The sequence below is a fragment of the Botryllus schlosseri genome, chromosome 2 (genome assembly GCF_051294905.1).
Source record: "Botryllus schlosseri isolate E-star chromosome 2, Bs_hap1, whole genome shotgun sequence".
NCBI lineage: Eukaryota > Metazoa > Chordata > Ascidiacea > Stolidobranchia > Styelidae > Botryllus > Botryllus schlosseri.
In genome coordinates this window covers 17,233,730-17,252,186 of record NC_137237.1, presented here as the reverse complement: position 1 = coordinate 17,252,186, position 18,457 = coordinate 17,233,730, and the positions used below count along the sequence as shown (strand labels likewise).

Sequence of the window (18,457 nt, the reverse complement as noted above, 5' to 3'; positions counted from 1 at the left end):
TGGGTTTTCTTCCCAGGGATATATAACACGGACGGTGGTGAATAACGTTTTTTTCACTAAGATTCTGATCCGGTGGGTGTCGCAAGCAGGCCTCTCACCACCCAGTGACGAAATGCACCAAAACTAATTGTGGTATTTGGACAAAGATTCTGTCACACATACCCGCATAGCGATTGCTCAATGCTTACCTGCGACGCGAGCGGGGCTGGAAATTCCGATTCCTGATTCTGGCGAAATACAATACGAATTTGCAACCCACTCCGTGATTGTGTCTGGTATTGTCTCTTGCAAGTCTGTCTTCCCGGATGATCTATACGAGAATACCGATCGTTAAAACCAGACGAGGTCATTAAACGAAGTACTTCTACGTTTTCGGAGTACTCAAGGTTTTTTTACCCACTTCTACTGCGTGCTCAAGTTGTTATGATTTTGGAGTACTTCTGTTTCTATACTTGAACAACTGTCTAAGCCAAACTACTTACTTTATAATTTGGATTTGAAAAATTAAGAGTAGTTTTACGGTAAGTTTCCATCACTTTTATAAATTGTCACATAGAACCTCGCTAAATAATCCCTGTATCATTGTAATTGGATATTTTCTTTCTAAATGTAGTCATAGTGTCATAAGTGACTTTGCGTAACTCTCGAGGATACATCTTGTAATTTCCAGAGTCCAGAGCCGCCTCAGATTGACTACTAGAAGTGTGAGAACCCTCGACCCAATCCATACATTCGATAGATGCTATGCTCGATACCCGTCTATATGTTATATTTATACAAAAAATGGCAGACGTGCAATGACGACTTACTCAATTTTGACCAATTCCCACTTCCATGTCTCCGGGAAAAAGTTCCGGACTTTGATTTTGTCTTGAGGTTGCCTCGAGGGTCTGCCATCCTCGTTTATGGCAACATCATACTCGACACTCATATCAGCTGCAAGTTTTCATTCATTTTACTAACGGCTGTAATTGTTATGACAATAGTTGTCTAAAATATAGTTGATATCTTGGATAAAATAAGGAAGCCCTTTGTTGTTGTAAGGATTTGAACGTCAATTTATAAAAGTCAAATCAAATAACATTGAGCATATAATTATTTGAAATCAATTCTGATATGATTTAACTTGAACCTTGGAATTTTCTCATACCCCAGCATACTATTTGAGAGGACTCGGGGAAAGTATAGAAGTACGCATTATTTCAGTTTGGAAATGATGCAAGTATACAACTAGCACTGGCCAGATAACGAGGGAACAGGCAGCTTACCACATCTGAATATGGGCTCTAACAAGGCCAATTGCATTGACCGCCCGCATATACTTACCGTACTCGATAGCCATAGCCACAGGTCTTATGTCAGGGTGACATTCATCCCAATGATCGAGATTTGTTAGGATAAGTAGATCCAAATCCTGAAAACGAGTGTCAGAACCAATTAGGTAAATAGTCGCATGGCAATACGAATACCGTTATTTCCGGAGGTGGTCAGTAAACCCAAGTTGGTTTTGACTACTTGCACTACTTACGTAAGTTGTGTTTTTGGATTGCTTCCAATCCTACTTGAACAGTTTCCAGGCAAAACTATTTACTTTTTCTATACGGATTTAAAAAGTATAAAGTAGCTTTTGAAAAAGTTTTCATCACTTTCGTGAATGAAACTGTCACGAATAAATATTCTCGAAGATTCTACTCATAATTCTAGTGTCATTATCCATTTTGCGTTAGTCGGATACTACATCTTGCAATTTCGAAAGCAGCCGCCTCCGATTAACCTCGAAAATATGTGGCCAATCTACGTTTTAAAACTACTACTTTTTTGAGTACTTTTTAGACCTTTCATTTTCCACCTCCACTTGACGTAATTTTGACGTTAGTCGGAAATGGAACTTCTACTCTACAATGTCGACGCGGACTACTTCGACCACCTCGGAATATTTTACATATTGAACTTGCCCCAAGGAAATTTCCTGCGCTTCTGACAGGAAGGGAAATACCATAGTCGTAGGTAAATAATTATAGCCAACGCACCCTAAAGAGGCAACAGGTATAAACTGTCGATGGCACTTACTTGAAAGACTATGTTCGGCGCGAGGTTCCGAAAGCCCCACGGCGGGCCTTGAAAAGATATTTGCTGTTAGCATATTCAGTAACAAGTCTAAATATTACGACAAAAACAAAACTTATACTGTTTATTTTTCATATTTTCTATATAGAATTTCAATCACTATAGCACAGGTGCCGCCAACTCAAAACGGGGCCACGACCAGCCCAACGGTAACTTTCCGAGCTTCTTGCTCTTCCGATCTAATATGAATACCAAGGATTCTGATTATTCTGTTGTATCATACATAATTATGAAAACGAGTCAGTAACGCACATAAACAAAACAACTTTTAAGTATAAAGTAAATCGAAAATGATCTACTCTGTGCTCACACACACAGCAAAGAGAATGAGGCCTATAATAAGCTTTCTTTGTTGGCAGCTTCTGTAAATCACTATTCTGGCTTATAATCTTTTACGGGATCGGTAACATTATCAAACACCGACTCTTATATGAGAACAAGAAATGTTAAATCTACTTGCCCATAGCATCCACATAAGGACTTCTCTTCTTCCGCCATCCGACATATTCTGCGAAACGTACGTAATCGTCATCTACTGCTTCATATTTCCACATGTTCATTCCGCATGAACCAAAAACAAACTTGTGCCTATTTGAGTCTGCCATGTTCTCGCCAATCTAAATATATAATACACTCATACACATTCTCAGCGAAATATCATGATAGCTGTTGCCCCTATTACGTTCATCATCTTGTACGGTAAGTAATAGTCGCTAAGGAATACCTTATCAACCCGTGCAAAGTTACAATGATGTCATAGGCACTTGATATGGAGCACGTACCATGCAATCAAATATTTTCGCGAAGCGAAATATATTTTTAAATCTAATGTCGCATTCGTGTGATCATCGAAAGGCATACCTCGAAATAAAAGCTCATAGCGAGATAATGTTAACAACTACGATAATGATGATGATCCATTTTTGGTTACAGCTAACGAACACACTTGAATTACTAACTTGGCCTAAGCGATACGTGAAAGCTCAAGTAAAAACAATATAAAAGTAAAACCTTATCTCTAGTGATGCTATTTGACCCTCCGAGCAAATAGACACTTTTATCTACTACAGACAAGGCACAGAGAGATCCTGGCGATCCTGTTACTGAAATGGTCAGATTTTCTCCGGGGCGTACGGTACCTTTATCCATGATAATGGAAGCCTGATAAAATACGGAAGTAGATTGGTTTTCGTAACAAGTTTATTTTATGTACTTGACTTACCACGTGACTTTGACAATTAGCAGGGACATTGATACTGTCAGTTATGATAATTCCATCAACCACGGAATACATCACAATCTGAAAAATGCAATAGCAATACTGAGATTATCAACATAATTCGAAAAGATGGACTGGCGAAATTTACGGGGTAAAGCTAATAACGTACGCCAGCGGTTAATAAATGATGCCCTGAGCAGCTCGAAACATAGAAGTAAGTTTTGCAGTCAAGTTAAGTTATGGCTACGCATTAGGTATACACGCCCTTATCGACAGATACCAAGGGTTGCAAGCTCATAGATAGAATGACGTCATGTTTAATCAGTCACGCTATCATGGTAGGTCAAGTAACCTTAATTCCTAGCGGAGTAGCTTTCGTAAGTAACATATTTTACAGGATGCCACCTGTCACTAATGGCCTATTAGAATTGCGCCAGCTGAGGTAATAATTCTTATCCATGCTTCGCGACCCAACCGATTGTAGCAATTCTGGTGCTGCTGTAAACTTTGCGCTATAATCTATATCAGAGGTCTCAAACACGCGGCCCGCAAGACCATTTTGTGCGGCCCGCGACGGCATTTTGTAATTTCAAGTATTCACCAATATATTCAAGTGCCGTATATCGTTTTCAGATATGTGAACTTAAAGTTCACGCTAAAACTACTACAAAATAACCGAAATCTCAACAAACTTCACTATCACATCACATTTAAAAGCTACCATGCCGTGGAAGATCGACTATTACACGTCTCATTTCTAGTTTATAATGATAAGACTTGACCCGTTGATGATTCGTGACTGGAAATTGTGATTTGGTTCGATGCGACCTTTTCGTTACTCGATTTCGGATTGACTGGGTGATTAAATTAAAATGACTCGAGTTGAGTCGGGTCAAACGGCAAAATCAGAGAAGGACTTGCGACTCGGAACGGTGACTTGGTTGGTAATCCTACGGACGCAACAATCTATGATACTGTCATGGGGAATAGTAATATATATAAAAAGGTTGTAGCTAACGTTGCGTGGGGTATATAGCTATCTAATCAGGCCAGTATGGCAGCCATTGGTATTCTGTGTCCCCGTGACGTATAGCTGAATATATGCTAGTTGTTGTATGTTCTCTTTATCCATGTTATTATCGTTGGCGAGTAAGAAAGTAGTACGCTCTACAGCTGTAACACCAATGAATTCTTCGCCGATTGGACATTTAAATTCTATGGGTTCTTAATCAGGGTCCGTAGACTCAATCGGGGTACTAAGCACCACATCATGGTGTACGAGATGTATTGTGGAATTAGCTATATATGCTGTGCAATACTTTCTTGGCCGATTGATTCAACTGGAATATAGTCCCCGCGCTATGCGCGATTTCATTTGAATGGGCTTTCTGATTTTGATATAGGTACCATCAGAAACTGTGGTGTAAATGGACAGGGGCTACGAGAAATGTTATCGGAAGCACAAGGGGTACGATCGCTAAAAAGGTTAAGAAGCAATGCTATTATCATGGCTAAATAATGATTATATTTAAGTTGTTATTGGTTATTGATATATTCCAATATTAATCGAAGGCAAAATCCAACACTGATTTAGTTTGACTTTGGCAATGACAGTAACAACAGCCGATACTTATCCCGACTGTATCGAAACGAGGATCAGGCTACACCGCTGAAATGCCCTGATATCAGATCAATCTTCAGTAGATTTAAAAATATTTTACATAGAATTGTGGCACGTTAAATGTCCACTAGCTGCAATATTATAACCCGACAGTTTTACTACGTCATGAGGCATGCTCTCGTATGATGTCTATAACTCATTAATTGAAAAAAATTGTGCCCGGCACAAAATCAATTTTATTGAAATGTTTGAAAATGTTTTTTTTTCGTGTCAAGAGTGAATAATGCAGTAGTAAATTACATTGACACGATGTTTGTGGAATGCCTGTGTGCAAGGTCCTGTCAAATAAGGCCTACTTTGAAATTATACATTGAATATCCCTAAGATTGGTGCTGCGGCCCGCGGCGTCATCAAAAACTGGGAAATGGCCCGCGAGCACATTTGAGTTTGAGACCTCTGATCTATATGATATCTGTGATCATGCCGTGATGTCGATGCGTTGCGGTTTGCGTGTGAAGCTCCGAAATAGATCATAACTAAATACCAATCCACAGACCGGACCTTTACACAGGGCTGAGGGTAAATTTGAGTCGCAAAGCAGCACGATCGTTTTTTCAACGTAAGTATGCTAATATTTTCAGAAATTCCTGTAAAAAGAATTTTAGCTCATAGCCAATAAGTGACACGCGCAGAGAAGATGTTACGTAAACATGCCTTGATCATGAAAAATGTGCCCAGATCTGTATTACACAAGTCGGTTTGATGTCATAGTAATATTAGTCTGGAAAGCGGTTTCTCTGGAAAGTTCAACCTGCGGCGGCAACAAGCGGGTATAGTAAGGTGGATCATAGACTGGAACCGGACTGGATATCCGGCCGGAATTTTTTCATTTTTGACCGGAGCCATATTCATCTTTTTTCTGATACGGCCGGAGTCGAATCGGAGCCGGATTAGTACTTTTTATACGGTCTAAATCGTTATTGTTGCTAGTGATGTAGCACTGTTGTAACTACCAACCACACGCCAGTAGCCAATACAAACCTGCAATATTCGATGTATCACCTGAACCCGTAAGCTACCGTATGACCTATACTGTTACTGTTTTGTAGTTTTTAGAGTAATATGTAGACTTCTCCGATGATTACCATCGAAGTATTTCGGATCGGATCTCGTTTACTTCAAGAACCCGGCCTAGGAGTTGGATCGGAGACGGACCAGAGTATGGAAGAAACAGGATTGGACCAGAGAATTTGTCGATCCGCCCCGGGCGGGATTGAGCAAGGGAGACAGTTGGTGAAAGTATATCACCGATATCACAGCAACGTCTTTCTACTATACCTTGTCATCAATTACTGCAGTAATCGGTAAATGGCGTGGCATAACCGAAAACTTGAAGTCCTGATATAATAAATCATACCAACCTTTCGCAAACCAAATGGCGCACATTTGTTCAGTGCTTAGCTTTTTGAAATCAATCTCTTAGAAAGTTCAATGATGAAAATATCTAGTAAGGAGTTCGTGACTAGAAAACGGATTAAAACAACTGGTGTTCGCATATACCACACAATGCAAAAGAGTTGTACGTTTAAAATACTATGTAAATGAAAAATTTCAGTGACATCAACATCACTGAATCGATGACGTTGTTTGTAATGAGTATTGAGTGACTTATGTTTCACAGGACGGCGTAGAGTACAACTGCACCTTATCTATTTCATATATGCCCTTGAAATCGCATATTATATATTGATATTAGAAATTCGATGCGAGAAGCCTGGTTATAGGTTGCCTGAATTTATTGCGTTTCACGACCAGGGGAAATCCCCTATTTATTTAGGTCAACGGAATTGGGTGAACAATTGTTGGCGATTGTTTGATTACTGTTCAATTGTCTCTTCGCTTGTCTATTAGAGATGTACAGGATCAGGATTTTGGATTCCAACAGGTCAGGAATCCGGGTGATTTTTGGCAATAGGATTGGATCCGGATTCCAAATTTTACCGTTTTGCCGGATCCGGATCAGGACAGGATTTTTGTTTTGTCGAAAACCTGATAAGAATCATGTCCAACATGTTTAGATTCAGAAAAGGTAAAACGTATCCTCTCGGAGTTTATAAACTGTAATTTTTACATGTAAAAGTCTGATAATATATATTTCGCGCTTAGGAAATTTCAGCGGCAGAAACGTCTTGAGTTGCTCTTTCGTCAGATCTTGATGTTGGTTGATATCAATTGGGTTCTTGTCTAAATCAGAATGTCAGAGTTTTTAGAATTGATGGCCCGGAATGACGTTGTTAAGGCTGACGAAAATACCGTCACAAAGACGAAAAGTGATGCTTGGACACAGTTCCGACACTTGGTAGACAAGCAAGATGGGAAATACGCTAGGACTGTTTTGTGCTTGCTGCCAATATCATGTCAAAGTTCAAGTGATGAGCTCGAAGACTATATTAAGAGTTCTTTGCGTGACTCAGAGATTGGAGATGACATCGGCTTACTAAAGTATTGGATGAATCTCAGTACAATTGCCAGGTATCCAAATCTCAGTAGACTTGCTGTTGGGGTAATCAAAATCAGTATTCCTGCATCAAGTGCATCCAGTGAAAGGGCGTTCAGTTTGTGTGGGAATGCAATTAAGAAAAAGAAGATCCTTACCCTAAGCTTACAGCTTAAGCTTACAGCTTAGATGCCTTAGTTGTAGTGAAAAGTGCTGGTGACGATGTTTTCAAGTGAGGTCAGGCTGATTGCGTCATCATTTCTTTTTTTGTCAGTCTGTATCTTAACGATGACCATGACCATGTTGCAGTTTTTGAACGCAATTTCAGTAATCAACTGTCTGTTTGCAGTATGTAAACTACTATTATTTTGTAAGTTCATCCTGCCTTCAGGGTTTCAGCTTCTATTGATGTTTATTTTTTTCCAGAAATCGCATACGGTATGTTAATATAATATTAACCGCTACTCATGGTAACATGGATCATGAAGCAATTCTTGCAAACAGGATTATTTTTGGACTTGGATAACTGATATATGCGATTGCAACAGGATCAGGATTGGTTCAGGATTATGATATCATGAAACAGGATTGGATCAGGATCCTAAAAAAACATGATCCGTACATCTCTATTGTCTATACATTCTCCTCGTTGTTATTGCTTCATTTTCGATTCCATGGAGCATCGGACGAGCAAGCAGTATTGCGAATCTCTGGCCGAAAGCATCTTCGTATTTACAAAGCAAACCCACGCCCATCAAATCATTCGATTTTGATAGCTTGATTGTAGTTGAATACAAGAACAATACGCAACGTTTGCCGAGTTTAAAATTTAAGTAGATTTAAGCTGAGCAGACAGGATTCGACGCCTGGAAAATCGCCACTCGTTAGGAGTGTCGCGTCGAAACAAACATAATTGCAATACTATATTTATATTGTTTGGATATACTGTTTTTTTTTATTATTATTATTATTATATACAAACATGCTCGATGGAGATCTTAACATTGTTTATTTTAAAGTATATTCCAGTCCTGATGAGCTTACAATGCATGAAGACATTTAATTAATACTGTATTACATATATTTTAAATACTTGGTTGCGCCGATAGCAGACGATATATATAAACGTAAGACCTTAGTAGCTTTCACACTCTATTTAACGTCCACTTGCGAATGAATATAACTTTATTAGTTACACGAGCTTTCGGAGCGCTGCTCCTTCATCAGGTGTCAAAGCGAAAGTAATGCAAAAAGAGCAACGCAAAAATATTTTCAATTTGAACATATGCATATTATGACATCATAGGGAATGAGAAATTCTAGATACTGAAGTCGCGTACTCTATGACGTCATAGACACAAATATCAAGTTTTGATTTGAAATGCAAATAGTGAGTTGTGTGCCTAAAATCGGATTGGATAAGGTGTTTATATGCTAATTTGAAAGGAACAAAATTTGTTAAGTCAAGCATTCATGGTGTAGTGAGACATACATCCTCTATCTATATTCAGCCCTTGTCGGAAAGTATCAAATTTGTCGATATATTTTTGTTCTGTAGCCTTGCGGAGAGTAGCGTCTTCCATGTTCCCGACCAATACATTGATAGTCATGTCGCTCTCCGAGTGCCCAGCGGAAGAAAAATGATCACCGACAGGCTTCGATTTGTTACCTTTCGAGATATCATGTCGGTGACCATTTACTCTCTTGTGGAGAGGTTGACTGGTTTCTCCTACGTACCATGCATTCGTACATCCTTTTCGACAGCGAATCAAATATACGACATTACTTGATTTACAAGTAAAATGGCCTTTGATGTTGTGCCGGGCGGGTCCTCTTGTAATCACGGTGCTGTGATTGAGAATAGCACACGTCTTGCATGATGGCTGTCCGCAATTTTCCACGCCATTTTCTCGTCTTGACCGAGGTAGCCTACTATTTACCAAAATGTTACGCAAGTTGCGTGGTTGCCGGATGGCTAAAATAGGTCTTCTCGGGAATACTTCATTGCATTTCGGATCGTTGATTAGTATTCGCTGATGTTTTCGTAAAATTTTACGGATCTTTTCTGCTCCCGGGAAATATGTAGTGACCAGCGGCACTCTGCGATCTTGTGTTTCCTCATTTCGACTGCAATCAAGGAGCTTCTCTCGTGGTACATTGAGGGCCCTTTTTATTTGATTCCTTATCAGCTGTTGATCGTAGCCAGATTTGATTAGTTCGTGTTTCAAAACTTCCAAATGTTCATTTTTGTCCTCTTTCTTCGAGCAAATTTTATGGATTCGAAGGGCTTTGCTGTAGACTATTCCTTTTTTACAGTGTACTGGATGGAAACTGTGGTAGTTTAAAATCTTACCAGAGTCCGTTGGTTTACGGTAGAGTGACGTGAAAATGCGACCTTCTTCGATGTTGACAAGCGTGTCGAGGAATGAAACTGCAGTCATCGAGCTCTCCATGGTCAGACGAATGTTAGGGTGAAAGTCGTTTATTGAATCATGAAACTTTTTCAGTGACTGTTCTCCATGGGTCCATATCATGAAAATGTCGTCGATGTATCTCGTATAAAATATTGGCCGCAATGTTTGTGTCTCCATGAAATCCTCCTCAAAATGATGCATGAAAAGATTTGCGTATTGCGGAGCAAATTTCGTGCCCATTGCCGTTCCTTGAAGCTGTAGAAAGATCTCTTCGTTGAATTCGAACGTGTTGTGAGTTAACGTGAAGCCGATAAGTTCCATGATGCTTTTCTTTAAAGGATGTCCAATTTCTGCAAGAGATCTCTCCACAGCCTCCATGCCATCCTTATGAGGAATACTTGTATACAGGGATGATACGTCCATGGTGACTAATATCGTTCCTGATACTAAGTGATTGACATTCATGAGTTTGTTCAAAAAGTCCGTGGTGTCACGACAAAAACTTGGTGTGCTTTTCACCAACGGTTTAAGGTGTTTTTCCACGTATCCAGATATGTCTTCCGTTATAGTTTTGTTGCATGACACGATGGGGCGTCCAGGAATATTCTCTTTGTGCAGCTTCGGTAGAAGATAGAAGCGGCCAAGAGAGGGATCTAGCAAAACCTTGACGCAGTCTCAAATCGATGTTCTCAGTCTTAATTTGAAATTCTGCCCTACTCAAAAACTAGATCCTTACGTGTTAGCTGGAGACGCCGATGAATTCGACAGAAGAATGAGGAACAAGTACCATTTTTACGATGTCAATCCGGAAATTGAAGCTTCTCAGAATGGAAACGAGATAACTGAACAAATTATTAACAAGAAGCCCAAGAAAAACATAAGATGGAGGGCACCTCAGGGCGAAAACAACAATTTGGACAAATATCTAGAAAGTTTCCACAACCAAATTAACGCTACATTCATTAGTAAGTCGAAACACCTCAACTGAAACTACAACGAAAATCTTACGAAGGAGCAGAAAAAGGCAATCACAGAACTCAAACAGGAAGAGAGCATCGTAATCAAGCCTGCTGATAAAGGAGGAAAAGTAGTCGTCATGGACCTGAAAGACTATTTAGAAGAAGGCTACAGACAGTTGAACGACTCCGTGTCGTATCAGAAACTATATTGTGACCCAACGAAAGAACACACGAAACGATTAAAGAAAATTATAAAATCCTTGGATATGGAAGAAGACGAGAAATCAAAGATCAATATCCCGTCTGATCCCTCTCTTGGCCGCTTCTATCTTCTACCGAAGCTGCACAAAGAGAATATTCCTGGACGCCCCATCGTGTCATGCAACAAAACTATAACGGAAGACATATCTGGATACGTGGAAAAACACCTTAAACCGTTGGTGAAAAGCACACCAAGTTTTTGTCGTGACACCACGGACTTTTTGAACAAACTCATGAATGTCAATCACTTAGTATCAGGAACGATATTAGTCACCATGGACGTATCATCCCTGTATACAAGTATTCCTCATAAGGATGGCATGGAGGCTGTGGAGAGATCTCTTGCAGAAATTGGACATCCTTTAAAGAAAAGCATCATGGAACTTATCGGCTTCACGTTAACTCACAACACGTTCGAATTCAACGAAGAGATCTTTCTACAGCTTCAAGGAACGGCAATGGGCACGAAATTTGCTCCGCAATACGCAAATCTTTTCATGCATCATTTTGAGGAGGATTTCATGGAGACACAAACATTGCGGCCAATATTTTATACGAGATACATCGACGACATTTTCATGATATGGACCCATGGAGAACAGTCACTGAAAAAGTTTCATGATTCAATAAACGACTTTCACCCTAACATTCGTCTGACCATGGAGAGCTCGATGACTGCAGTTTCATTCCTCGACACGCTTGTCAACATCGAAGAAGGTCGCATTTTCACGTCACTCTACCGTAAACCAACGGACTCTGGTAAGATTTTAAACTACCACAGTTTCCATCCAGTACACTGTAAAAAAGGAATAGTCTACAGCAAAGCCCTTCGAATCCATAAAATTTGCTCGAAGAAAGAGGACAAAAATGAACATTTGGAAGTTTTGAAACACGAACTAATCAAATCTGGCTACGATCAACAGCTGATAAGGAATCAAATAAAAAGGGCCCTCAATGTACCACGAGAGAAGCTCCTTGATTGCAGTCGAAATGAGGAAACACAAGATCGCAGAGTGCCGCTGGTCACTACATATTTCCCGGGAGCAGAAAAGATCCGTAAAATTTTACGAAAACATCAGCGAATACTAATCAACGATCCGAAATGCAATGAAGTATTCCCGAGAAGACCTATTTTAGCCATCCGGCAACCACGCAACTTGCGTAACATTTTGGTAAATAGTAGGCTACCTCGGTCAAGACGAGAAAATGGCGTGGAAAATTGCGGACAGCCATCATGCAAGACGTGTGCTATTCTCAATCACAGCACCGTGATTACAAGAGGACCCGCCCGGCACAACATCAAAGGCCATTTTACTTGTAAATCAAGTAATGTCGTATATTTGATTCGCTGTCGAAAAGGATGTACGAATGCATGGTACGTAGGAGAAACCAGTCAACCTCTCCACAAGAGAGTAAATGGTCACCGACATGATATCTCGAAAGGTAACAAATCGAAGCCTGTCGGTGATCATTTTTCTTCCGCTGGGCACTCGGAGAGCGACATGACTATCAATGTATTGGTCGGGAACATGGAAGACGCTACTCTCCGCAAGGCTACAGAACAAAAATATATCGACAAATTTGATACTTTCCGACAAGGGCTGAATATAGATAGAGGATGTATGTCTCACTACACCATGAATGCTTGACTTAACAAATTTTGTTCCTTTCAAATTAGCATATAAACACCTTATCCAATCCGATTTTAGGCACACAACTCACTATTTGCATTTCAAATCAAAACTTGATATTTGTGTCTATGACGTCATAGAGTACGCGACTTCAGTATCTAGAATTTCTCATTCCCTATGATGTCATAATATGCATATGTTCAAATTGAAAATATTTTTGCGTTGCTCTTTTTGCGTTACTTTCGCTTTGACACCTGATGAAGGAGCAGCGCTCCGAAAGCTCGTGTAACTAATAAAGTTATATTCATTCGCAAGTGGACGTTAAATAGAGTGTGAAAGCTACTAAGGTCTTACGTTTATATATTTTAAATATTCTGTTTATATATAATAATATATTCATGCACGCATATAGTTATTCTAATAAGTTCATTCCTCGACATTTTCTCAATATAGTTGGTTAACGGAAATAAGTGAAGAGCATATGCTCGTTTCGGCAATATGCCGAAAAAACAAGATATCAATCCATACTATATCTATCTAAAAGCGTGACCGTAATAGCAACCTAAAAAATGTTCTCACGGTAACATCTGAAGTCCATCCATCCGTCGTCAGTTCTGCAACAAAGTCTACTCGACAAGTTTGCATAATCTCCGAGTCCTCGTCTTCTCCGTAAGTATCGTTGGAGCATGACACGATGGTAGTACTTGCGGTACCGTGATCAAGAATCGAATACATCCTCACCACCTTGTCAAAAATGTGAAATAGCTGTCACTGTTCTTACTCAGTATAACCTAAAAGGAATCTATCGGCATCATGCCGGTATAAAACGTATCTACCGATACGTATCTTTATTATGATATGAATATAGCATGCCTACTTAAACTTAAAAACCTTAGATGTAATGGCTTGCTATCGGCAATTTGAAATTTTGTGTGGCTAAAGTCTTGACGATCCCAACTGTAACCGACATTGTGGTTCCTAAATCACGGCGCAATAAAAATAGTTTGGTGTATTTATCTTTAGAAGTGCTATTAGTCGGTCTGGATTATGCAGTGTTAATTAATGGGAGGGTAATATGTGCATTTACCAGATTTTAACCATACCGCGGAGTCCACATCATCCCGGCGCCACTTTCAGGTATGTAATTCTTCTACACCTAGATCAATTGGTGTTTAAATGAACTAAGTACACCCATTCATACAGGTAAGGTTATCATACGTCCTCTTTTAAGAGGATTTGTCCTCTTTTTTGACTTTTTTGAAAGTGTCCTCGGAGGACGCCCTTTAGTCCTCTTTTTTGAGATTTTGTCCTCGTTTTTGAAAATTTAGGTCAGATTTAGAGCAAAGTGCGAGTGCTTTGTCGTAAATTAGCACAGAAGTGACGCTACGGCGGGTATTTCGAAGGGAAAAACGGTGATATTAGCTCTGAGCGAAAAGTTGACCTTTTTTTTTTTTTTTAGTCATCCACCTAGCAATGTGGAGAGAAAAACGGTATTTTGAGCTCTGAGCGGAAAGGATGACCTTTTTTTTTTAGTCAACCGATCACAAAGTGGGAAAATTTCACCGGTTTTTGAGAATTCTTCTCCGGTTTTGCTAGACTCAAATTTCTGAAAAAGTGTCCTCTTTTTAGATTTCCAAAATATGGTAAGCCTATATTAGGCCATATCAGGATGTGGTCGAGAACGTTTTCAGTATGTTATGCGGACTTGCACTACTTTTTCAAATGGTTTTGTGTGTTTGACTACTTCCCCTTCTTTACTTGGCAGTTTTTTGGATAAAACTACTTACGTTTCACGCTTTGATTTTGTAAAGAAGAAAATAGTTTTGGGATATGTTTCCATCATGGTCACGAGTGAAATTATCATAAAGGCTCGGTGGGATAACCTCTGCATCACCACAACTGAATATATTTATGAAAATCGCACCGTTTTGTAAATACATTAGTAGTCATTTTGCACTATAGTCGTGAAGATTATGACAGTAACCACCTTCTAACGGCTACCAAAATTGTGAGCTGTCTCGAACAAATCTACCTTTTGAAACTGCTTACTTGAGCATTTTTCAAGTCTTCATTATCATTATTATTACTGAAAAAGAGAGTGGCGATGTTCGCTTGTAGGGCCAGGGGCGTCCGGACTAGAAGGGGCGGGTGCTATACAAAATTAGGGACAATTGCATTTGCGCAGTAGTTTTGAGCATTCGAATCTTCATGTTTCTTCTTCTATTTGAAATATTTTTGACATGTCTTGGAATTCGATATTTCTACTCGTTGTATAATTTCGGCGTTACTTCTATCAGCCCCAACATTACCTACTTTGACCACCTCTGGCTATGTCCGAGAACTTCAGTTCAGTTCAGTTTATTATTAAAATCTCATCATTACAAAACACCACAAGACTGCGATACCATGAAATGATACGAAGGTGTCGAAACGACTTGGAGTAGTCTTTGAGATCAGACAGCATCCACCCGGCCTAGGCGACGTAAAGAGGATACATGGCATCCTGTTACATGTACTACCTTTCTATATATGTTTGGCATTGTACACTGCTGGGATATATTTCCTCATGGATTGGTGGATTTGGCCCGTTTACATTTCGGAAACAGATGTGCAACAATGTTCTCCCCGTGATAGAGTGAAAATAGAATGATGACACGATTTTCATTCGGAGATGCTTTACAATCAATGTTCAGTTCTAAATTTTTGAATATAACATTCAGACTTCCCGCTATAAATTGTAGAAATGAACGCTGTTCCATACCTATATTAAACTTTTCATGGTCTATTTCAGTGCCTTTCAGTATGTGGGATAGTACGCACTTGTGCGGAGGAAAATAAATACAGTGCGGATGGCAAACATGGTGCGGATGAGTGCGGATGAAAATCGTGCATATTTGTTACTTTTTCTGACGTGGAATGATTCAAATAATGTTTACAGAAAATTTAAGTACACTGGTTACGTAACTTTAGTCGTAGTGGCGCACGAATAACCGTAGCTTTTGCAATAACTTTGTCTCGCATCAGCGGTTGTGAATTATTATTACGTTATTGCGTTATTAATACTACTTTATCAAAACCTGTTTCCACGGTGGGTGTATAGTGGCTGGCATACGCTGAATGGCCTAAATCGTTAAACTAAATGAGATGTTTCAGATGTTTCGGTTGGTTTGCGCGGATGACATTTCTCCATGCAAAGTAAGTGCGGATGGTGCTCAAAAGGTTGTAAAGCACTGGTCTATATATACATACTCGACTAGCGTACTTCGGGAGATACCACTGTGAATTCAGTGTAATGATGGAGCCTTATTTTGCGTAAGATGCAATGATGTTTAACGCAGTCACAAATAGATGTAACGACTTCCAGATCCAAACAACTTCAAGCGGGACAAATTTTTTCAGTAGGCCTATCATACGAATGCATCGGTTATTTTCCACGAGGCCGATATTCTTTATTGTGATTTGTGAGCCGCCGACTGCGACAATCATTCGAATAATCAGATCACAAAAGAAGTTTCTGGGTTACACGTCGTTTGGCTGAAGAAGCAAGTATTAAGATATAAGTGTACGATTTTATGCGGCCATGCGTAGCCTACCATATTGTACAGAGGTTAGAAGCTTAGAACTGTGTCACGCGTACCCGACTTTTCTAGGGAAATTCGTAAAGTAATACGAAGCGAAAAATGCTTTGGTTGGATACTCCGGAAACAAATTTGGTAAATCCGATTATAGCTAATGCACAAATGCTGCACAAATGCACTGCGACTCACCCGATAAAAAAGATCAGGGATGATAAGGCTGCTCTCAGTTTGTCTCCTCGTAATAATGGCGATGCCACGGACACCAACTTGCTGACCGCATTGTAGTTGAGTCTTCTTGAACCGGTTAAAATTGATGTATGAGTGAAGTTCATTGTTCGCTTGTTCAATCCTAGTAATGAATTAGTAATCTACCTCATTAGCAAGATTGCGTGCCCTGCACAGGAATATAATCAACTCACTCCCAGACTAGCTTTCGAACGAAACGAGTCAATGGTTTGTCTATGCTGCTCCACCAATGGATTCTGGGAGGAATGGTTGGATCAAAGACCTTTATGCAAAATGAAAAAAGAAATGATGTTAATATTTGCTAGAATTCCTCAATTTTTATTTCAACTTCTTGGATATAGGACTACCTAATAAATTATCTTAGCGACATTTTTGGGGTTCCAGTCCGTCCTACCTCAATGTGGTAGCTTTTGTCCTCTCTTGATGTAGGAAGAGACACTACACCCATGCCTTCTTCGTCAGTGGTGATATCTTTAACTAGCTCAGGTTCGACTGCGTCTCCGTGTAATAACGTGGCAGTTATACGAACTGCAATCTCCTTTCCGGGTAGAGCAATACCAACAGCATTGTGATAGAATATCTTAAATATATAGGCATATTAACATGTAGCCTACTGAATAACATCTACCATAATCCGAAATGTATTGGAATATGTCTTTCCATGTTATTGATAACTTTTGCCGCTGGGAATTAGGGTTCAATTTCATTACAGCAAACTTATATTTAAGGCACTTATGCTCAGGAATTAATAACTGAGTCAATATGTTTGCATTATATACATCGGGGAGATGTGTTCAATGCAAAGATCATTTACAATTCCTAAATGGTCTAATATTGCCGATGTATGTACTAACACGGCTAACTCTATCTGAGCCGGAATTCGACTCCAATGAAGAAGATGGTTCCTGAAGACCAGACACGCAAAACATTCATGACTGTAGATCGCCTCGCTTTCTGGGTGTCATAAAGAATCTGCATACATTCAGGATTGCATTTAAAACAAATGGTTGTTGAAAGCACTTTGTTTTAAACCTGTTTTAAACAGTGTTTTAAACAACTGCCTTTTTTTAAATGGGTGTTTTTGAGTTTGCCAATTATGCCATAATTGTGTAAATACTTTCCAAAAACATATTGCATGAGCCTACGGACGTCGATTACCACCCGATATAGCCGACGTTTACGATATGGGATGGTTTGATCCCTCGATATAGTCGGTTCAACAACTACGGTACGTAGATATAGAATAAATCATTGGTACGGATTGAATGTTCTGATGATGATGACCGCCGACCGTAAAGATGCTGCATGACGATGTAGTCCTGGTTAAAGATATTTTGGGTCCGTATATGACAGGGGTTAGACGCCTATTTCGTCAAAGGAGCTATATTTACCCTATATTTTTAATGGTGAATATCAATCCACTATAACGTCACCATTGAATATGTGTGACGTCATGGCATAGAAAAAAACATCTTTAAAACAAGGGCCTTCTTCTAAACATGTTTTTTTTTAATTGATTTTTGTTTTGAACACAACCCTATGCACTACATATGTACATTGTACAAGGAATAGGAAACGAAACTTACCCGCTTCCTACTCGCATGTTGTAATGAACAGATATAACCATTCAAAAAAAACGAGAAAGTACCGTAATTTTCCGAATATAGTGCGCCCCCATGTATAATACGCACCCTTAAAATGGCGTGTAAATTCTGGGAAAAAGCCTGTACCCATGTATAGTACGCACCGTGCATTCGCAGTACATGAATACTGAATAGTTGTGTTTTAGTACACGATGTTGTTCTATTTTGCGATGTCACTGTCGCACAATCATGACATAACGACCGCTAATCATAATACAATTAACGGCATTGTCTCTAAACGAGAGTAGATTGTAGCCAAAG

The 18,457-nt window shown here is 39.5% G+C and overlaps 1 protein-coding gene across 2 annotated transcripts in view; it reads right to left on the bottom strand.

Moving 5' to 3' along the window:
- The window catches only part of LOC145433879 (murinoglobulin-1-like), a 62,997-nt gene that overhangs the window by 25,208 nt on the left and 19,332 nt on the right, over positions 1 to 18,457 (bottom strand). For both annotated transcript variants that reach the window (XM_080311132.1, XM_080311131.1), the window contains exons 11-21: positions 16,948 to 17,133; positions 16,727 to 16,815; positions 16,497 to 16,656; positions 13,309 to 13,473; positions 3,350 to 3,427; positions 3,139 to 3,288; positions 2,588 to 2,744; positions 2,071 to 2,117; positions 1,327 to 1,414; positions 810 to 936; positions 189 to 310 (exon numbers count right to left, since the gene is read on the bottom strand). In XM_080311132.1, coding sequence (XP_080167258.1) covers positions 189 to 310; positions 810 to 936; positions 1,327 to 1,414; positions 2,071 to 2,117; positions 2,588 to 2,744; positions 3,139 to 3,288; positions 3,350 to 3,427; positions 13,309 to 13,473; positions 16,497 to 16,656; positions 16,727 to 16,815; positions 16,948 to 17,133 — 1,369 coding nt within the window. The remainder of the gene's footprint in view (positions 1 to 188; positions 311 to 809; positions 937 to 1,326; positions 1,415 to 2,070; positions 2,118 to 2,587; positions 2,745 to 3,138; positions 3,289 to 3,349; positions 3,428 to 13,308; positions 13,474 to 16,496; positions 16,657 to 16,726; positions 16,816 to 16,947; positions 17,134 to 18,457) is intronic.